At 32.4% G+C, this 22,804-nt stretch overlaps 3 protein-coding genes across 3 annotated transcripts; 1 reads left to right on the top strand and 2 right to left on the bottom strand.

The window, feature by feature from the left end:
- Positions 1 to 3,175: 3,175 nt before the first annotated feature.
- LOC113869942 (universal stress protein PHOS32) lies at positions 3,176 to 4,304 on the top strand. The gene is made up of 3 exons (XM_027506496.1): positions 3,176 to 3,500; positions 3,601 to 3,692; positions 4,020 to 4,304. The coding sequence occupies exons 1-3, from the start codon at positions 3,176 to 3,178 to the stop codon at positions 4,302 to 4,304; spliced, it is 702 nt and encodes a 233-aa protein (XP_027362297.1).
- A 6,182-nt stretch (positions 4,305 to 10,486) lies between these two features.
- LOC113869475 (receptor-like protein kinase FERONIA) lies at positions 10,487 to 13,296 on the bottom strand. The gene has a single exon (XM_027505800.1). It carries the CDS (start codon positions 13,275 to 13,277, stop codon positions 10,743 to 10,745), a length of 2,535 nt encoding a protein of 844 aa, XP_027361601.1. The 5' UTR covers positions 13,278 to 13,296; the 3' UTR covers positions 10,487 to 10,742.
- Positions 13,297 to 14,175: 879 nt separating this feature from the next.
- LOC113869658 (receptor-like protein kinase FERONIA) lies at positions 14,176 to 16,749 on the bottom strand. Its single transcript, XM_027506102.1, has one exon. The coding sequence runs from the start codon at positions 16,695 to 16,697 to the stop codon at positions 14,313 to 14,315; it is 2,385 nt and encodes a 794-aa protein (XP_027361903.1). The 5' UTR covers positions 16,698 to 16,749; the 3' UTR covers positions 14,176 to 14,312.
- Positions 16,750 to 22,804: the final 6,055 nt, after the last annotated feature.

Raw genomic sequence — 22,804 nt, 5'->3', positions numbered from 1 at the left:
TATTTTTGTGATTATGAGAATATATTTGAAGGATCTAATTTATTTTATATAGTTTGTTTCATAATATAAGATTTTAATTTATTTTAATTCACACAATAAAAGTTATATATGTGAGGTAACACATGTGTAGATTTTAAAGATTGTGATCTCACCACCTACAAATTTAAAATTACTTTAGGCTGATATTAGGAAAGTCCAATATTTAAGATTGTAATTTTTTTCTCTAAAAAAAATAATAATATAAAGATTATATTTAAAATAAGGAAATAATTTCACAACATTTTTTTATGATTAACATGCATCCTTTTTAATTTTTTATTGGTTCATTAATAATAAATTAAAAAAATAAAAATTTACTGTAGAAAAAAATAAAGGGGGAAGTTAAAATTTTAAAACAAGCATTTAATAATAATAACAAGAACACAAAAACTCTAAGAAAGAAGATAAAGAAAAAGTGAATATCAAAGAAGATTAACTAAAAAATTAGTCCAAGAGAGTAAAAAACATAAAAAGCTTTAACATACAGGAAAATGATATAGAAAATTTTAAAAAGAAAAAGTAGAAACTTTTAGACAAATGGATAACTTGAAAAATAATTTAAGATATACGCTAAAAGAAATGATAAAATAAGTAAATATTATATAAACATGCAAGAATTATTTTTATTTTCATAAAATAATGATTAATTAGTTTAAATGAAATATCTATATAACAAATCTTTTAAATAATTTATCTAATATTTTATACCAGTTGACAAAAGAATTTATATCCGTTAAATAATTTATGAAAAGTTTAATATTTCTTGATGTTTTTCAAAATATTAAAATGTTATTTTTATGATTTATCCAAATTATATTATCTAACTTCTGTCTTGTTTGGTTAAACACTACTTTATTCCTGTTTTTATATTCTTTACAATTTCTTGATATTTTATTTAAATTATTATAAATTTATTTTATGTTTTTATTTTTTAAATATTTATATATAAAAAATTTAAATTAACCGTACAAAATATAAGTACTATAGTTAGTTAAAAATAAAATCATGTCAGATAATTACATAAATATATGTTATACGAATATTTAAATATAATTAATACAAGTAATAAAGAATATCTTCAAATAATGATAGTACCTTAGAACTTGCCTTAAAAAATATTGGACCTTGGACCCTAACTGTGTGGGCTTAGCTTTTAATCTTTCCTTTTTCGATTTCCAAATTATACAACCAGGCAAATAATTACTTCCAATTTGACTTATCGTTGTTGTTTAGCACAAAAGCAAACATTAAAAATGTTTAAAATTAGATAAAGATTTGTTGGATGTGATGCCATAACTACAATAATGATAATTAGAAACTAGTTGAATTCTTACCATGTTTTACTCAATCGCCTAATGACTTCATTCCAATCAAGATGATTCATCTAGTTTACAATTGGAGAATCTTCTTTTCCCTTCATATCAATTGAAGTTTCCCATCTTTTGGTGGAGAGTCAAACTTGGAAGTTAGAATGTAGCTATCATCTTCTTCCTTTTTTTTTTCTTCCCTTTAATGTTGATATTTAAAGAAGCAGGACCAACAATAATACTTGGATTAAGTGGCATTTGCATGAACAAAAAATACGCTTAATGTCTTAATTATGAGGTTTTTCATGTGCATCACATGTCATTAACTCATTTGCTTCTTGTTGCATGTAAATAATCACCAAAGTATTAAAGATTAATTGGGAGTCACCTTTGGTAATATGCTTGAGTTGTGTGCAAGTAATTGAATTGGCTAATTTTAAGGAGCCACCGTTTACACAACATATGAAGGTCCCAAAAATGCATAGTTTGTCATTTTCAGAATGTCACCTTTTTACGGGATTCAGAAAATATGTGACTACAAATATTGGATAAAGGATAAAGCCAGCTAGAGTTGAGGGAAGATTTTTTATTTGCCTCTTGGCTAGATGCCACATAACCTTAAAGAAAAATCTGACATTATTTTAACTTTGCAAATACACATTATGAACCCAACCCTTTTATCAAATTAATCATTCTTTTATCCTTTTCTTTATGGGAAACATCATTGTATTATTAAATTGAAATTCAATTAGTATGATCAAAATGATGAGCCTGTAGCGTAGGAAGAAAGCCATTTGACACAACGAAATGCAAAAGGAACTGGTAACTGGTTAGTCATCATAGTTCATCACTGCAGTTTGCAATGTTATTCAGTGGAAGAAATTCTGCCAGAGCAATTAATAATAATTTATAGAAATGCTGCACCTGAAAATCTCTTTGCCTAATTTGTAGACATTGTTTTCTTTACTATTCCTGATTTGGATGATAAGGGTATAATGACTGAAACTTGCATCATTAGAAAACTATACCTAGAGTAAAGGATACAGCAAGACATTCACAACTATATGTTAAAGCTGCAAAGCATATCCTTTTTAAATCAGTTAGATGCTAGTGAAACCGCAAACAAACTTTATTTATTTATCCATTTATCTTGGTTCACATGCTTTGTTGTTGTAACCTAACAGTCCCTTCAACAAAATAAAGGGAGAAAAGCAAAAGGGGAAAAAGAGACACCCTGTTATGATATGAAATGGGGCTTTGCAATAGAAAAAACTGTAGCAATAACATACTCTTCAACACATTTCTTATAAATTATAATTGATCAATTTTTAAAACGTCAAAGTAATTTTTAAAAAATAATTAATTTACGAGACATGTTTTGATCTTTTAAAAAAACAAATCAATGACATGGAAGTGTATTAAAGAGTATAAAAGAACGTGCTACTAGCATTTATCTTGCAATTAATAAGAGAACAAGTCTCTAATGAGTTGTTAGAAGGAAAAACAAAGTGCTATAATAATGAACTTGATTTTCTAACCATGTTTGAGGGTCAGGTCCAAGAGGGAGAATGGGCCTACAGTTTGATGACAAGCACGTTCATGTGGAACAATACAAGGCCCCTCCACAAAGGGAGGAAAAAACAAAAGAAACCAAGAACTAAAAAAATGATAATTAAGAAAAGTAAAAGAGAAAGCAAAGCAAAAAATGAACCATGTCCCAGGCCAACATTTTGCTAAATTTGCTCAGCCCCAGCAGGGTATTATTGTTGCTCTTTCTCTGTTATTCCCCTTTATAATAATTTGTGTCTTCTCCAACTGCATTCCAAGACATGGGAAAGAGAGGAACAAGGTTACCAGGCTTTTGCCTCAACAGAATTAGGCCTCATGCTAGAGTGCGTTCACCACCTGCACAAGCCAAACATGACACAACAAGTGCCACTAATATTGATCAGAAAACCGAGAATTCATGCAGTGCTTGTGAGGAGAAATCCGATGATGTGGGGAAACCTGGGTCTGTGATTGGTAGAAAGATCATGATTGTGGTTGATTCTAGCCTTGAGGCCAAAGGTGCTGTGCAATGGGCACTCACTCACACAGTTCAGAACCAGGATACTATAGTTCTTCTTCATGTGATGAAGCCTTCTAACAAACAAGGTGCAAAAAAAACTTATCATAGCATTGTATTTTCATTCAACTTTGACTTGATTTGTTATGAATCAAAGTGATTAAATATAGTTCATACTTAATGTGGCAGCCACCGATGAAGAGTCCAGCAAGGAGATAGCTCCAAGGGCTTATGAACTTGCTTCCTCCTTCAAGAACATGTGTCAAGTGAAAAGGCCTGAGGTGAGTTTAGTTCGCTTTTTAGACGTCATGTTATACAGTACCACTACCTATATTATCATTCAACATTCTCTTAGTCCTGTTAAACCCTTGTTTCTGATAAGGGCTCAAAATGTTAAAATTAGTAAAATTAGGTGAACCCATGTAAATTTGTTGAATTTCTTCTTTGGATCATCAATCAAAATTTCATCCTTTGAACCATGGTGTTGGAAAATCATTAATGGTTAATCAGTGAGGCGTGCCTATAGATTAAGTCCCAATTGGTGACAACATTTTACTAGATGTCAATGTGACAAATACAGGTTAAAATTAATTATATGATTCTGATAGGTACAAATTGAGATTGCAGTAATAGAAGGAAAGGAAAAGGGCCCAAAAATAGTGGAAGAGGCCCAAAAACAAGGCGTGGCACTTCTGGTATTGGGGCAGAAGAAGAGGTCCACAACATGGCGTCTTCTAATGATGTGGGCAGGCCATAGAGTGACTGGTGGGGTGGTAGAGTATTGCATTCAGAATGCACATTGCATGGCAATTGCTGTGAGAAGAAAAAGCAAGAAAAGTGGAGGCTACATGATCACTACTAAGCGTCACAAAGATTTCTGGCTCTTAGCTTAATCTTCAGTCAATGGTGTCAGCTTCAAGATTCTACATGTTTATTGTGTCTGTTATCCACAATGTTTGTACATAATAAAGTGTGCAGAGAATGAAAAAAGGATTGGAATTATGAATGGAAAAAGTTGCAAAGTGTCATTATGTGGGCCATTAGCCATAATGGCTACAACGGAGACACTGTTCTGGCGTTTGAACCCCTTGAGGTTCTCATCAATGCTTCATAGACTGAATCAGAGCACGTGGTAAGATTAGCTACTTGGGATGAAAAAGGCCTTCGCGGCAAAGATATAAACATACGGGCATGGAATAATATATCAATTAATTCTTAAAATTATATGAATGGATTAAATTACATTTTAATAATTAAAAAACAGTTGTTAATTTTTATAATTGTCAATTAATTTAATTTCAAAATTTGATATCATTAATTAGTTTGATATTTTCACATTACAAAATCATTCAATTTTGTTTTTTATTTTGACAATAATATTTGATAACCATTAGTAGATTTGGTTACTGACATTATAGTTGAAGCTGATTGTACATAACAAAATCAGGAAATAAGTTGACTAATATACATTAATATGACAAAGCAATTTTTTTTATAATTGTTGAAGTGAAGAATTAAATTGAGAAGCTCTTGTCATAAGAATCTAACGCGACTTACAAATTATAATAGTTTTGGGAGTGATTTAATAGGCAAATTTGTTATAATATTGTAAATTAAAAAATAATTTATTATTTTATAGCAAATCTGAAACAATTTTTCAATCTAGAATTTTTTTTGCCACGTGGATCAAATTTTCGCCAAATGGCTGGCAAAAGTAATTAATTTTTAAATTTTTTAATATCTATTTCGCCACAAATATGACTTCTTAGAGCGGTTAATTTAAAACCGCTCTCATAAGTCTATTTTAGAGAGCGGTTCAAAAGAAACCGCTCTCAGTAGTCTATTTTAGAGAGCGGTTTTAAAGGAACCGCTCTCATAACTCATTTTAGAGAGCGGTTCCTTTCGAACCGCTCTCTTAGATTTAAAATGAACGGCTGGGAAGATTTTGATACACGTGGCAACATCTGAGATGATTCGCGCTGCTACTGGCGAAAGTTTATTTCGCCCTGCAGTTAGCGAAACCGATCCTTGATACATGTTTTGCCTTGTTAAGAAGATAGGTTAAATTAAGATTTATAAAATTTGTTTACGTGAATTATTATAGATATTTATTAAAATACAGAATAATAAAAATTGAGTTAAATAAAATAATTATATAAAACTAAATATAATAATTTATACTTAGTTTGATTGTAATAAATAATTTTTACACTTATATTGAAGTAAAATTTTAAAATTGTAAAATTTTAAATGCAATAATCATAATTTATATGAAATGTATGTATAAAATTTGTATGTAAATAATAAAAATTTTTACTTTTAAAAACGTAATATAATTTATATGATTATAAACTAAATGTAATATATGTAAATTTAAATTAGAAAAATGAAAAAATAAAAATATAATTTAATTTTATGTTAGTAATTAGAGTTTTTTATTTATATAAAATTTATGTAGATTTAAATTAGAAATATAAAAAAATAAAAATGTAATTTAATTTTATGCAGTAAGTAGAGTTTTGTATTTAAATAAAATTTGTATGTAAATAATAATATTTTTTACTTTAAAAAACGTAATAGTTTTTATATAATTATAAATTAAATGTAATTTATGTAGATTTAAATTGGAAATATGAAAAAAATAAAATATTTTTTAATTTTATGCTAGTAATTAGAGTTTTGTATTTATATAAAATTTGTATGTAAAATTTATATAGATTTGTATACAATTGGCTGTATATACCTAAGAGAGCGGTTCCCGCAGGACCGCTCTCTAATATGTACTTCTAAGAGCGGTTTAAAAGGAACCGCTCTCTAAAATAGAGTTATGAGAGCGGTTCAAAAGGAACTGCTCTCTAAAATAGACTTATAAGAGTGGTTTTAAATTAACCGCTCTAAGAAGTCATATTTGTGGCAAAATAAATATTAAAAAATTTAAAAATTAATTACTTTCGTCAGCCGTTTGACAAAAATTTGATCTACGTAGCAAAAAAATTCTAAATTAAAAAATTATTTCAAATTTGCTATAAAATAATAAATTATTTTTTAATTTACAATATTATAATAAATTTGTCGATTTAATAATACACTCTTTAGGAGTGTGCGTGATGGGTTCGAAACATCATTCGATTCTAGCCTGACATTTTGATACAATCAATTTCAATTAATTAATATCATATTTAACATTATATAATTATATTTTTATATACACTCAATTTAAAATACTTTCTCCCCAAAATTAAAGAAAAACTATCTCACTCAAATTGTAATATATATATATTAAAAAGTTAATATTGTGGTTCTTAAATATCAAGTTTGCTTCTATACGTATCTCCCTGGTACATCAATTAGTAATTTGGTTACTGAAAATATGAAATATTCATGTCCATTGGTGCAACCATGAGATGATTTTGTGGGTGGAAATTTGATTATTCTTTTTTTCGTTTTTCCTACTGACTGTGTATGAAAGAGAGAGCTTGCTTTAATGGGGTGTGCTTGAAGTGGTCGTATGGTCTCATGAGACTTATGAGACAATGCTTTAAAATCAAATTTCAAAGTATCTCTTCAACGCGATTTATTTAAAGTGATACTTTGTTGTACGCAAAATCTTAAACACTGAAAGCAAATAATACAACAATATTTCATGAAGTTAACTAGTACAACATTCAGGATAGTACGATAAAAACAGAGTAGAAACTTCTTAAGGTTCACACAGAAAAACGCATAAAAGTAGTAGTAGAAGCAGTGCATTTAATTATGGAGTCCATCCAACTAAGGCACTTGATCATTCATATTCATACATAGTTACGAATTGAGTAGCTGTTTGGGTAATATCTGCCAAGTGAAATGACCGACAACACTCATCTGGGGGTGAAAAGTACTTTTCAATTTCATCAGAAGACAAATTTCGAGCATTGTTGGCGAGTCTATTAGCAACCCGATTAACTGTTCTAGGGACAAGAACCAACTTCACTTCCCACGTGGGATCAAAACGAAGACTCCTTATGCGTTGAACCACAGGATACTCACGACGATGAAACTTGGATCCAAGTCCATTCTCCACCATGCTCACAACCGAATCACTATCTGACTCCACAACAAGTTTCTCAACTTTCATTTCTCGACCCAGTTGCAGACCCACCAGAATGGCCTGTAACTCAGTCTCGTGGGCTTCATTGGTGGGATCCAATTTCAGAGCAAAGCCACAGAGCCACGTTCCTGATTCATCCCTCAGAACCCCACCACAACCAGCAGAGGGACCTTCGTGCTCACGCGAACCATCCACGTTTAGCTTCACCCAACCGATTTCTGGTTTCTTCCATCCCATCTGTAAGCCCACATACAACTTATAATGAAATATACGGCCATGGGAGTAGCAGTAGTTCGTGGTGAAGCCAATGATTTTTTCGTCAGAAAAGGGGAGCAGGTAAGTTGTTCTTTTAATTACTTTTCTGTTAATAATTAATATTTTAATATAATCAAATAATATCAATAAATTATTATAATAAAAAGGTTTAAATTATTTAATAAATTGAATTTGTATTATTATCACAATTTTTTACATAATATACTTAATTCTTCTGTATTTTCTACTTGTCTAAAGTAAAAGATCATTTTTACTTTTTTTCCTATTAGTTTTACACATCTAAACAATATATTTATTTTATTTTTACACTAGTTTTTATGTTTTTATTTTATCTTTAATTTAAACATTATAGCAGTGTTATTAAAAGATTAAAAAATGATAAAGATGTGATGTGATGAAAATAATTAAAAATAAAAATACTTAGAAGCGCATGCAAAACAGAAATAAATAATAATAATCACAATAACGTGGTTCCACCACTTCTAAGTGTATGTGTTTGAAAATCATTTGAAAGATCAGCTTTCCAATACAAAATCTATGTATAAATAAAAACTTATATAATTTAAATTAACTTATATATATTTTTTATTTCTATTCTTTATTACTAATTTAATTTACTAAAAAGTTGTAAAATCAGTAAGTGAAATTAAAAATATAAGTGAAATTAAAAATAATAGTTTATTAAAAACTAAAAAAATTATAAGAAATTACTAAGATATAAAAACTTAAAAAAACACATTCAAACAATCCTGGTGTGATGTACGTGTTTGGTGATTAAGTTGATGTATTAATGAGAGGAAAGTATAACTGAATTTGAAATAAAATGATGAGAAAATTGGAACCTGCAATGGAGTTTGGTGATGAGGTGAGGAAGAGGTAGCACGATGAGTGAAGGGAACTTGCTGAGAGTTAGATGATGAAAGAACGGTATATAAACCACCTGCAACTGCGGCTGCTCCCACAACTACGCTCGCTCCTTTGAGGAGCCAAGACCCCCACCCTCCGCTACCTCCGTTGTCGCCGCTGCCTCCGCTACGCCCGTTGTCGCCGCTGCCTCCGCTGCCTCCGCTGCCTCCGTTGCCTCCACTCATTTTTCTGATGAATCATTGCAGGTGCCTTTGCTCCAGCACTTTTATACACCTCACTTTCACTATTTCCTCCTTCAACGCTAAGTTTTCATTTTCTATCTTTATCCCTTTTTTTTTAAAAGGTTTAATAACATACTTTGTTAATAATTTTTCAAAACATATTCTTATTTTTATTTAAAAATTATAAAAATATGAATAAAATTTATATAATTTTAGTTAAATACTTTTTAACGATGAAAAATATATTAAAATGTATATTATTGATATTAAAAAAAAATACATGCAATCAAGAATAGAGATATTATTCTTCACTCTATCTCTTTAAAAAATAATAATATACTAATTTAGTACTCAGTACAATACACATATTTTTTTATTTTAAACTAAATATACCTATAATTTAATAATAAAATTATATATATATATAATAAAATTATTTTAACTTACCTCTATAACTATAAATAATATATAAATGATAAAACTATCCCTTGATTATAGTTGTTATGAAGCCTAATGAATTATTTATTTATAAACGATACAGCTTCAATTTTTTTCTTTGTGGAGATATTTATCTGGTTTTATCCTTCAGTAATAATATTTTCCGATTGTATTTTTATTATATCATTTCTTATTTAAAAATAAAAAATAATATAATCTAATACATTTTTCTTATAAAAATACTATAATATTGTAATGGTCAAATAACATAAACCGTAATTCTTTGTTTGGTCAACCACTTAACCTATAATTGTCTTTCTTGATGTAAATTTCTTTTTTAGTAAATGTATCTGAATCAAGATGAGAAATTAAAAAGAAGTTGCAGTCATTTTCTCCGTTCTTTCTTATTCATTTCCTCTCCTTCTTCGTCAATCACATCTTGAATAAGAAACAATTTCCTTACCACTCCGTGTTCTTGAAATTTGTAATTGTGAAAAAGCAAAATAAAAGAAATATTCTATCCACTTTTGTCTATTGTTCATTCGTTCCCCTTCCAACTTTATTTTTAAGTCTAGTCATCTACTTTCTTATATTCTTATCCACAGGTCAATTCAGTACTGTGGATAGTCAATTTTTCTTAAATATTTTGGTCATTTGTAGGAAATTGTTTTCTAAATATTTAAATTATCTATTAATTTAGTATTTCAATATATATCTTCTTATTATGATAAATAACTTTGTTAATTATAGGATTAATTTTAGTAACTAAAAGAGAATTTTAATTATTTCTTAAACATTCATGAAAAGGGCTTTCATTTTTATATTTTCATGTGTATTTTGTTTTAGCCTTTTAATTTGAAAGAGTATCATTTATCTTAATTGTAGTTTTTTTTTTTTATTTAGATCACTTTCAAATATTTAGTATACTTTTACAAATCTGATTTATTATATATATTTTTGTTAAGAAAAAGTGATACTTTTTTGGGATTAATTTTTATAGTTGAAATTATTTTATTTTATTTTATTGCATTTGGTGATAAAGTCTCTTGCACATGTGCACAGTCGCGTTCACACACTTGTATATTAGACGTTGCTTGTAGTTAACTGGGCTGAAATAATTATTTTAAATTTTAAATTTTAATTTTGATTAAGTAAAAGTTAGAACCAGATAAAATTGAATATTCATGTTATATTGATGTATTTATGATACATAATATGTACAAGAGGGTGTAGTGCAATTTGCAGTATCGTTAGTGTCTAAGATACGTAACTTTTTCACAAAATAGGAATTAGTCTTTTCTTTTGGCACGCACTGCTGATGTTTCTGCTAACGAAGTATTGTTCATTTTATGCAAACTAATAACTCAACTCAAACAATGCTAAATTAGAAGTCTTAGAACCTAACAGCATCAATGCAATTTGTTTCCAAAAGATCACATTCACCGACCTATAGGCATCATGATATCAGAAAACTCAACCCCCGGTGTCAAGTCTGAATTACCCTGTAAACCTGAATTGTAGTTCCTATTTACATTTACATCTTGAGTAGTACTAGCATTTTTCTGACAATGCATAGCCTGAACAAGGCTCTGCAGAACTTCACCGATGGATGGTCTCTCCACCCCACTTTCAGCCACACATTTCATTGCAACTCCTAAATATAACTCAAAGCACTCTTTAACTATGCTTCCTTCTATACTGGGATCCATTATTTGCTCTACACTTCCATTCTCAAAGCACGACATAACCCATTCAGCCAAGTTTACTTGCTCATCATCTTCACCTTGGCTTACAGCAAGTCTTGCACTTAGCACCTCCAATAGCACCACCCCAAGTGAGTATAAATCAGATTTTTCAGTCAACTTGTGGCATTGATAGTATTCTGGATCAAGGTAACCAATACTTCCCTTGACGTTGGTGGTGATTATGGAAGGGTAACTTGCCTTTGACAATCCAAAATCCGAAATTTTGGGCACCCAGTTATGATCTAAGAGTATGTTAGTTGTCTTTATGTCACGGTGGATGATACTGTGCTTTGTGCCAGTGTGTAGGTAGTGCAAACCCTTTGCAACTCCAATGCATATCTCAAGACGTTGAATCCAAGTCAAAGGGGGTTGATCTCCCTGCCTCATATGAAGATGACCATAGAGAGTTCCATTTGCCATGAAATCGTAGACCAGTATCATCTCTCCTTCTTCATTGCAATAACCCAAAAGTGAGATTAGGTTGTTGTGCCGATGCTTTGAGAGCAAAAGAACTTCTGCCTCAAATTCTGAAGCACCTTGCTCTGACATTGGATTGGCACGTTTTATGGCTACAAAAGTTGCACCACCATCAAAACTACCTTTGTAAACACTGCCAAACCCACCAGTGCCAATAAGTAGAGCCTCATCAAAGTCATTGGTTGCTACTTTTATCTCTTTCATTGAAAAATGACAGCAAAATGATGATTTCTTTGCCTTTTCAATTTGATTAGGTATATGGAGAGCAAGACCGCACCATGACATGATCCTTCTACACCTAATCACCTTTGACCTGTGTGGAACAAAATACAACAGAATTGATAGTGCCACTGCAAAAAATCCACATCCAGTGAGGATGATAGTGAATTTCTTTTTTTTATTAAACTTTGCAACATGGGGAGCCTTAACAATTACACTTGATTTAGAGTTCCTTGGAGAAGGGTTAAGCCCTGCAAGATTCTTCTCATCAAAAGTGCTAAGTTTAAAGATCTCCACACCATTCACGTAAGCATTGTAGTACATAGGTTTAGAATCCTTGTTTGGGTGTAGATCAAGCCACAGATCTTGCTTTCCCTCATTAATTTGGGGAACCATCACGACGTAGTCTCGATGGATAGCAAATCCAGGTCCCCCACCCATTGCAATTGGATCAACATATGTTTCAGCGGTTTGATTATTTAGAAACACGGAGAAAACTACTTCATTGACCTTTGTTATATCATAATCAACTTCACAGAAGTGAAGCCTAACTAGATAATTGAAGCCAGAATCAACAGGAAAAAACCACGTTTGATTGTAATTTAAATTAACAATGCCACTTCCTAAGGGACCCATTGAACGAGAAGTGCGGTAGACATCTTCTGGGGCAGTATATGTTGGAGCATTATTTGCAAACAAAACTGGCATGGCCATATTAGAGGGTTGAATACCTATGTTAGCCCCAAAAATGTAATGCTCATCGGTGTCCCAAGTGCGAAACATCCCAGTGTCATATTTGGGTGAGATTTGCTCACCTCCTACAGTCAATCTGTACAAGTTTTCCATTGCAGAATCATTATAAATGTACACAATTTTGGGATCATGGCCAACTAAGGGAAGAGGTGCATCATCACCACAAATATATAAATCAAGTGGCATTGAAACAACCTCAATTCCATTCACAAATGCATAGGCATCAGAATCATTATATGATGGAGTGAAAGTGAGTTCCAAAGTACTCCCACTTACATAGACAATGAATTCTTTCATGAAATATGATAAGTTGAAGTAATCAGCGTTGAGGGAAACACTGAAGTTATGGAGAAGAGTGAAGTTACCTGCACTGACTGATAAAAAAGCATTGGAGATATTGAGATCCGTATAGGAAGCTGGGTGGAAGTGAAGGCGAATGAATTTTGGACCTGAGGTTACATTGAATTTGTAGGTGAATTGAGACCTGAAGATCCTAGCAGTCATATAGGGAACTTCAGGAATATATTGAAGAGTGTTAGGGGCTCTAGCTATTAGGGACTTGGTGTTAGCATTAGAGGAAACATATGGTGAAGCAATGTCACCATTCCAGTACCTACCATCATTTTGTACAAGTTTTGATGTGTTAGACCCACAGTTGAGAACTATGTTCTCTGAGGGAACATAACTAACATTATCTGCAATTGCAATTAGTTGTAGGTGTAAGAGATATAAGATAAAAATGTACATAGAACATGTGACACCGTTCATAATTCTCTTCATTGTTCTTGTTTCAACACAGATATCTGAGAAGGGAAAAAATGACTAGCTTTAAAACTTTGTTCTAGGTCTCTATGTGAGCTGTCCCAATACTGTAGTTTGAATTTTCAACAAAAATTGCTTTCCTTCCGGCTTTCAACAGTTACTTAGACTTTACATGTATACTTCCATCACTCGTGATTATACATCAATTTCATATTAAATGAAGTAGGACAACAATGCTCATATTCATAAATTTCAAAATCCAGCTAATGTACATCTGTTCAAGACTTCTCTAAGTCAGAAGTCTTCAATTTAAGAAGATATCTTTAGTTTTTAAAAGAGTGTGCCAATTGAAAAACTTTTAAACTTTTAACCAGTAACTTTAATATAAACACGGATTCATACGCATTCAAACATTAATATAAATATTATATAAGTGAGCTGGTATTGGTGCAGAATTCTAATGGAGGATCTATTTCTTCCAGAGTCCCGACAATCAATAATGAGGTTATCCTGATTGCCAAGTGTCAATTCGTCGGTGTGTCACTTATCCAATGTTACTGTAATCACCATGAAACTGTAGAACAATAAGAGTAAGCCCACTGTTTCGTAAGAAGTCAAAGTATAATCACATTAATTATTGGTACCTTTTTGTTATCAAATTAACTTATCAAAATATAAGTATTTAGTAGTTTTTTTTTAAATTGTCATTTAATTAATCTATCAAAAATTAAAACATTTTTATTCCTGTCTTTTTAAAGAACTACAATGGTAACATAAAAAGACAAATTTGGTAAAAATAAAAATAAAAAAAGTCTACAAAACACTAATATTGAGAAAATGGATATGGTTATCCGTTAGCCCCCGCAAGAAGACATTTTTGCTAACTCATGTTATAGACAATATTAATTAGCATTAGAAATAGGGAAAAGATCTTATATGAAGTAATCCTATAATATTATGACATTGAGTGATAAAAAATTGGTTTTAGATTAAACACTCAATACATTAGCCATCATTTTCATCTGTTGGACCTGGCCATTTCATTTACTCAAATTACTCTAGTACAATCTCATGCATAGATCGACTTGTACTGATTTCTTGTTCCTTTGAACTCTCCTGCCAGGAAAGGATCTTCTCCATATTAGTAAGCACTTCCCCCATAGTTGGCCTTTCTGCATTCTTATTAGCCAAGCACTCAATGCCAATATCCACAAAAGCTTTCAAGCATTCTGGCGTAATCTTTCCTTCTAAATGCGGGTCAACTAATAGATCAATGGTTCCAGACTGATAACAATGCATGGCCCACATGGCCAACCCAACTTTCTCATTTTCCTCTTCCACTGCCACAGGATTCACGGCTGGTCTTCCACTTAACACTTCAAACAAAACCACTCCAAATGAATACACATCAGATTTTTCTGTCAGTTTTCTCCTCTTATAGTATTCAGGGTCTAAATATCCAATAGTTCCTTTAACCTCAGTGCTAACATGTGTGTGGTAAAGTGAGGGCACTATTCTAGATAACCCAAAATCTGCAACCTTGGCTACCAAATTCTGATCCAATAATATGTTGGCTGACTTGATATCACGGTGAATCACTGGGTACTTTGTGCCAGTGTGAAGGTAATGTAGTCCTTGAGCTGCACCAACACAAATCTTTAGTCTTTGATCCCAAGGCAATTGCTGTTTTTGTTTCTTGTATAAATGATCACAAAGAGGGCCCTGAGCCATGAATTCATAAACAAGTATTAGCTCATTGCTCTCTTGGCAGTAGCCCAATAGTGACACTAGATTCATGTGACAAAATGAGAAAAAATTGATCTCATTTTGAAACTCCTTAAATCCTTGGCGAGAAGTAGGATTAGAGCGCTTTACTGCCACAGGAGTAACTCCATCATGCATGATCCCTCTATATACCTTTCCAAAGCCTCCCTCCCCAATGACAAGAGCTTCACTGAAATTGTTGGTTGCTGTTCTTATCTCCTCTAATGTGAATTGATGGCAATTACTTGAGGTCACTGTTACTTGAGGAAGAACCTGAGAAGTTTTACCCTTTAGTTTTTTCCGAATTCTATGAATAACAATGAAAAATGTAATGAGCAGTCCCAAAATGGCACCTAAAGAACCAGCCAAAACAACGACATGTGAAGCTTTCTTCTCCTTTTGTTCCTCTTTCAGTTGGAAACTTACAGCAAGATTATAATTAGAACTTAACTTGATGATCTCAATACCATTCAATATGGCGTCAGCATATTTTGGTTTTGACTCCAAGTTGGGATGAAGTGCGATCCACATATCTTTCCTTCTCCTACTTTCCATAGGAACCGTAACAACATAGTCCTTGTATAAAGGAGTTAATGGTGCACCAGCCAAAGCCACTACATCCATCCTCTCCTCTGCTGTTTGGTTGTTTATGTACACCTTGAACACCCTTTGATGGACCTGTGTTACCTCCATGGAGATCTCGCAGAAATGAAGCCTAACAAGGTATCTGAATCCAGAATCAACAGGGAAAGACCATGTTAGATTGTATCTCGTGTTGGCATCTCCATTGCTACCCATGGTCCTTGCAGTCCAACATAGCTCTTCTGGCGCTGAATAATTGTAGTCCTTTGAAGTCAAAGTGGTGGAATTTATTTTAATGGTACGAGATTTTATATTAAGGACTTTTCCATATTGTAAACCATATATGTAGTTGAAATCATTCAACCATGTCCCAAAATAATTTTCAACATTAGAGCCAAACTCATTAAAGATGTAAACTTGGTAAAGTATCTCAAGAGCATATTCATCATTAATAAATAATGGCTCCCGATGCCTAAGGAAAGGAACAGGAAACTTAGAACCTTGGTAGTATATGTTGTTGGGCACTGAAAAGATCTCAATGCCATTTAGAAAAGCAAATGCATTGGAAATTAGAGGAGATGGAGTGAAAGTTATGTTCAGTTTTTCTTCCTTGACATTGACTAAGAAATCCTTAGTGAAAGACAGTAAGTCAAGCTCATCTGCAGCAATAGATGGATTAAAATTACTAACAAGAGTGTAAGGACCAACTTTGACAGAAAAGTAAGCCTTGGAGGGTTTCATCATCAAATGTGAAGATGAGAGAAAGTATATACGAATGAATTTAAGGCCAGGGGAGAAGGGGAATGAGTAGATCAATGGAGAATGAGTTATTCTTGCTGTAGAGTATGGGACTTTTGGTGCTAAAGAGTTTATGTTTGAGACCAAGCGTGTAGATGAACTCTTCTCATACTCTGAAGGCAAGAAACTAGATCCAATGTCACCTATCCAATTTTCACCATTGAATGGTGATGCACCTGAAGAACCACAGTTTAGGAGGATTTTATCTGAAGGGCCATTAATTAAATCACAAGTGGTTAAATGGAAGAAAAATAGGTGCAGTATAATGATAATGGCAATGTGGGATTCCTTCATGGTGAGCTTAACTTAGTTGACATTGAACAAAGGCACTTAAGGGGAAGGTTTAGTTCATCCATATAATCAATCATATGTTATCTTTATAGCAAAGGCCCTCATATTATGTTGTGTGGTCTCACTTTTTGTATTGATTATGGGTGGATCCATATGTTGTAACTGGTGACAACCACTCTTGAAGAGTGAATATAGTCTTCCTTCATGTAAACGCGTAGAAAAGTCTTCTTCCCAAAACTTTGATATTAAAAGTATATACATACAGATAGTGGTGATTTAACTGGTGTGAAGAAGACTTGGAGGTCCATTTTTTATAATTTCTAGGATGGAAGCTCATGGCGTAATAACTTTAACTATAAAATTTATTTCAAATATCTTTTAATTTTGAGGTTGAAAGTAATATTTAACTAAGGTTGAACTTAATTAACCGTACGTCTATTTAATTTGTTTAAGAAAGATTTTTCTTAAGCTTTTTCAAGAAACAGTAAAAGTCTGTTTATCTAAAATAAATTGCCTAAAATACTCATTAACCACAATTAATTTAAACTAAAATTACTTGAATTAATAATATAAAAACAATGAATATTTTGGCTAAATAAAAAATTAAATAACTCTCTATTTATTAATAAATAAAAATATAATTATTTGTATTTGTTTTAAAAAATTGTGTTTTAAATTTTATATTTAAAAATTACTTAAAATAAAGTAAGGAACAATGCTGTATTTTCTTACAAATTTTTCATAATAATCCTCCAATTATTTTAAAAATTTAAATTAAAAAGTAAATACATTTAATAGTTAAAAAACATTAAAAAGTATTTAATCATTTCTTTATTTATGAACAAAAAGAGTTTTAAAAGGAAAATATAGAATTAAAAATTATTCAAATAAGAGGAAACTTCATGTGATTGCAATGAACTAAAAAACAGGGGAGAAACCCAATTTCATGGTCATGAGGGGATGTGTTTGACTTTGCATGTAATTGTGATGGATGAGTTATAAATGTTAGAGGTGTGTAGCTGGCTCCTTCTCTGTCTGCACTTTGGGTCCACGCGCAGAGCATTGGTAAAGGTGATATAGTTAATCCAAAAGTAATAATTACGATATGTGCCATTTGACGAAGGTAGCTAATATCATTGTAACAAACACTAACTTCAATTATGGATTTCTATGATGTAAATAATTACATCTAGAAAGCCCCTTAATGGGTCATAGCAGGATTATAGGGAGTACTTGTTGGAATACAAATAACATTCAATACAAATATTTGAGGTAAGAAATCATTAATTTAAAATTGATTAACAAACTCTCCTGCATCACCATACAGGTCGATAAAAAAAAAATTTTAAAAATAGTTTATGTAACTAATATTTATAACTTTTTCGGTTACGTGTTTTTTTTATAAAAAATAAAAGATTGAATTATTATAAAAAATAATTAAATTAATTATATTTCTTACAATATAAATTTTATTTTAAAAATATCTATGATATTAGATGATATAATCAGTAACTTACATAAAAAATAATTTATCTCATAAATATATATTTAACAATAAAAAATTAAAAATAAATTAATAATTAATATATATCAAATTATTCTGTATTTCTCGTAACTAAGACTAATAATATACTCTATTTTATTTTTTATAAAAAAACTAAAAAGAGTATTATTTTAAATTTTGTAAAAAAAATTTCATGATATCATTTTTTTTCTCTACATTAATTTTTTTTTTCTCTCACCTGTTAGGCTGTTATTCTCTCTCCAACCTTCCGCATGTCTCATTGGGTGGACTTAATGTAGGCATTATGCTCTTTTCTCCTTAGAAGAAAAAGGATTAATCCACCAATAATATGAAAGTAAAATATCTTTAAAAAATGAAATATTATTTGTCTCTTTATGAATGTAGAGAGAGAAATGCAGAGAGACTGATTGTTGAAAATATAAACATAATTTTTTAATTTACATGTCAATTAATTAAGGAGAGGAAATTTAAATAAAAAAATTAATAATGCTCTAATATTCTAAAGTAACAAACAAATTAGAAAAAAAAAACACATTAAAGTGAAAAAAATATGAGAAGGAGGTAGTAATTGATTTTGTGGACAATTCGTGCTTTACTTTTTATGCTAAAAAGCTTTTCTCCAGTAGAAATAGAGTAAAGAATGGTGTGTTATTGTCAGATGCCAATTGTGACCCTAAGAATGATGACCTGGAGAGACTCAACCTGAACCTTTATAATCCACAAGGAGATTGTTAACTTAACCTGGTTTGAGCGTTACCTGATTAGTTCAATCAATCGAACTTGTTAGTCTGATTCACTTTTCAAAACATTGCTTCTAAATAATAATGCACATACATCCATTTTTAAGATTAGGTACTGTTAACTTCAAAATATCAAATTTATTTCATAAGTTAAAATTAACCTGTATACCTCAAACCAAAAAGTAAATAAACAAGTTTTTTTTTAAAAAAATTAGAGTCCATTTGTAACACCTAAATCTCTACCAAAACTCCATCTATTTATCTTATGGTTTTAATATTTATAAGATGATACACCTGAACTAACGAGTAAAAGAATTCATTGTCAAAACTGCATTATAGAGAGATTCTATCAGCTACATACAATTCATATCACAGGGCACAATTTCGACTTTACATCCTCCATGGCTAGTTCAAAATGCCTCCATAGACAATCACAATACAATTCCTCATTGTACAATTTAACGCTAACAATATTAGCTTTTGGTATTCACATTTTTGCCTCAAGAATTTATTCATTTAATCATAACAACTCCAATCAAGTTTCAGAAATAAAAAAAACACAACAACATACTTGATTCGAGTTCACCTATCACGAATCATACTTCCAATTAGTTTCATTTCATACAACATACAATGCTTTTATGTGAACTACATTAATAGTTTCCAGAATGGTTTTATAACAACATCAGAGTAAGTACATAAAATCGTAAATCATTTGGAGTAAGATTCTAGAAATGTAGCGAAGAGAACATGAGTAAAAGAAAACATCTTGTAAATTATCCAGCCAAATGTCCAAAGTAAAGTCCACGGTAAAGTAAAACCCCAAAGTCTAGTATTTTCAAAAGCAATAAAATAACTCAAAGCCTACGAGCAGTATTCATCCATGACAAAATAAAGTAACAGCCTATAAATAAAATTCTAATGGAAGTGAATCCTCGCTGGGATCAGATTCTAATCCATCGAAGTCGGAAGGGTCATCCACTGGCTGAGGGCGAGAAGAGGGTGGCAGGTCGTCCGGGTCGCTATCAATGCAGACTGCTTTCTCCCCGGAATCCTCTCCCCAAATCATTGCTTGCTGAAGGTCCATCTGTCACACGGTCATGCAATACATACAAACACACAACAATAGAACACGAACAGAAAGGGTGAGCTCCAATACAATCACTCATCAGATATTGAGTAAGTAAGAAAATCAGAGTAATATCAATCACTTGTGAAGTCACATCTTAATAAACACACAATCATAACAAAATGCCCAATAAATAGTTACAAAATACAGGCAGAGTCACAGAGGTTTGTCGCAACATAATTTAAATACTAACGCTTAAAACGTCACTACTTCCTCAGTTTGTTCTCACCATTCCTCCAGTCAAGGTGATCGGAGGCCCTCGTTCCCTACAAGCACACTTGTACGTAATCCATCAAGAATATTCTCCCATTTAACCATTTCGGTCCCTCAGAAACGAGTCTTTCCATGATCCTCGGTAATGCTTGCTCGGGTCAGGATTAGTGGAGGTTTTGATGGCGACGTGTCCCGGCCGCGGTGAGCTATTCTGCACTATTGGGGCAACCCCCCTCCACTACCCCCAAGGTCCTTCCCTCGAACCTGAACACTCACATCCCTCAGCTGTGCTAAACTGTGACCTTGACTCTCCATCCTCCATATCGTGTACATAAAGAGTTTCGTAACCGCATTCTCACTTCACCATTTTTGAACACACATTAAATTCCCAAATGTCACAAACCACATAACCAAATCCACGCTCATAAGAGCTAGTACGTTCAAAGAAAAGAAGAATCATTCGTCCACAGTCCGAGGATAAAAGAAAAGGAGAGAAGATAGAGATAGTTATAAAAATTTCGTTGAAATATAATAGTCAAAATGTACCTTCGCAAACAAAATAATCATCAAAGAATCATGGAAATAACCGCAAGTTTAATCACACATGCAACTCATTTCTACCACAAATTTTTCGTAAAATAGTGATTAGGTGGTAGGAGAATTCTTTCATAGTTAAGAAAAAGGGTTCCTTGGTCATACAGAATCAAACCGAGAGAAAAAGATGAGTAATTTCTCAGCTAAAACAAAAAGGAAGGAGGGTAGTTGATGAAAACCGAAAAGAACACAAGGATTCATAGAGTTACTTTAACATGCAATTGGATATTCATCAAAGTTACTAACTTTATTCAATAATAAAGGTAAAAGTCCGAGACTCATACAAGGATTTCAATATTGTCAACATGCAAAACTATTTCAACCTCAATCAAGTTCACGCAAGTTACAAAACATGGATTTTTAAAACACCATCCAAATAGAATCACCACAAGATGAAGGAAAATGGTTTGCATGTAATTTTCATTGATGAAGATCAGAGACGAAAACAAGAAGAAGAGAGTGCATGCAGAGTTTACAAGTTAACGAACAACCACATGCATTCAAGCGCAAACAAGAGCTCTCCTAACCTTGTTTGGTTTGAGAAAGAGAGATAGAGTGGAAAGCTTGGTCTTGGTACTAGCAGAATCTTGGTCACGACTTGAGTCCTTAGCGTTTTGTCACCTCCTTGAGTGGTTGGTGATGAAGTGTGTTGTCCACGAGAGAAAAGGGTGTAGAGGGTTTTGTGTGAGGGTGAGAAGGTGTCGAGAGAGAAAAGAAGTAGTGAGGTTGAGAGTGTTTTTGAAAAATAAGGGGAAAAGGGCACATGAGGATTAGAAGGTGTCCTTATATAGTGTGGCTTAAAGCTTTTGCCCATTCGTCTTCCAGGGGTTGACGGTGAGGAGTTGCACAAGAAGGGTTTTAGGGCTAGGTTAGGCGAAGTAACATACCCTTTCGCCTTCTCACTTGAATAGTCATGTCTCATGGTGTCCAAGTGTAGGTGATGCGCCTTGTCGAGAGCATTCAATGCACAGAGTGCAAAAGAAGCAAGTCGTTGGTGATCCACACGTCTCCACACGCCATTCATCACGATGGAGTAACCGAATGGGGGGTTTGACCTAGGCAAGAGTGGGTAATTAATGCACGTTGGCGGCTAGGGTTTGCTTGTGGAGGGAAATGGGTTCAAACCCTTTGTGTCCCGCGAATTTGAAAAGGTGATGTCCTTTTGAGTGGCTAGTGAAAAGGTGATGCCTCTTGGACTCCTCGAGACAAGGTGGCGCCTTTCTCTCTGCCTTAGGCATGTGGCCAGTGCCATAAAACAAGAAATAATTGCATGCAATTAATGGGGCGTAATTTCCAGAATAAATGTTGCTAAGTTTCTAGTTGTTTAATAAGTGCAGGCTGGCGGCTGGGTCAACTCCAGAAGGAAGTGGAGTAGGCTATCCTTTCATTTTCCTCGTGAGGTTAAATGCGGTTAAGAGGTAATTTAAGTAACTTGAATGATGGTTTAAATGAGGCAAGTGAGGTCCCCTCAGTTTAAACGCAATTAGGACGCAGTTATTAGGAAAAAATAATGTGAATGGTCAGTTAGTTCATGCAATTAATGCAAAGTAATTAAGGAAGGTAAATATGATCAATATCAGGCACAGATTTGGGGAAGTAATGGCTCCATTTGAAATGTTCCAGGCTGATTGACACGCCTAAATAAATGCAGGTGGGTAATTAAATAAATCCAGTGACAGTTAAATGGGAAAATGGAAGGTTATTCGAGTAAGTGGGAATGGAAAGGGCATCCTTAATGATTGTATGCAAGAATCATGCTAATTTATGACAATCCGGTTAGCACCAATTAAACACGCGTGAGAATTTAAAAAGTTTGCAATTAAGGTGGTGAATATGCAATTAATGTCATGCACGATTTTGGGTTTTAAATGCCTTAGGTGGCGACTTTTCAAGCTAGCATCATTACTCC

This window comes from Abrus precatorius, unplaced genomic scaffold (assembly GCF_003935025.1).
Source record: "Abrus precatorius isolate BTA unplaced genomic scaffold, Abrus_2018 Scaffold6, whole genome shotgun sequence".
Lineage (NCBI taxonomy): Eukaryota > Viridiplantae > Streptophyta > Magnoliopsida > Fabales > Fabaceae > Abrus > Abrus precatorius.
This window is presented reverse-complemented; position numbering and strand designations above follow the sequence as displayed.

What these genes read in the sequence shown, in the direction of transcription:
- LOC113869942 (XM_027506496.1), top strand. Translation starts at nt 3,176, where the DNA reads ATGGGAAAGAGAGGAACAAGGTTACCAGGCTTTTGCCTCAACAGAATT. An exon ending in GAAGCCTTCTAACAAACAAG is followed by an intron (nt 3,501 to 3,600) that starts GTGCAAAAAAAA and finishes TTAATGTGGCAG; the next exon opens with CCACCGATGAAGAGTCCAGC. An exon ending in GTCAAGTGAAAAGGCCTGAG is followed by an intron (nt 3,693 to 4,019) that starts GTGAGTTTAGTT and finishes TGATTCTGATAG; the next exon opens with GTACAAATTGAGATTGCAGT.
- LOC113869475 (XM_027505800.1), bottom strand. Translation starts at nt 13,277, where the DNA reads ATGAAGAGAATTATGAACGGTGTCACATGTTCTATGTACATTTTTATC.
- LOC113869658 (XM_027506102.1), bottom strand. Translation starts at nt 16,697, where the DNA reads ATGAAGGAATCCCACATTGCCATTATCATTATACTGCACCTATTTTTC.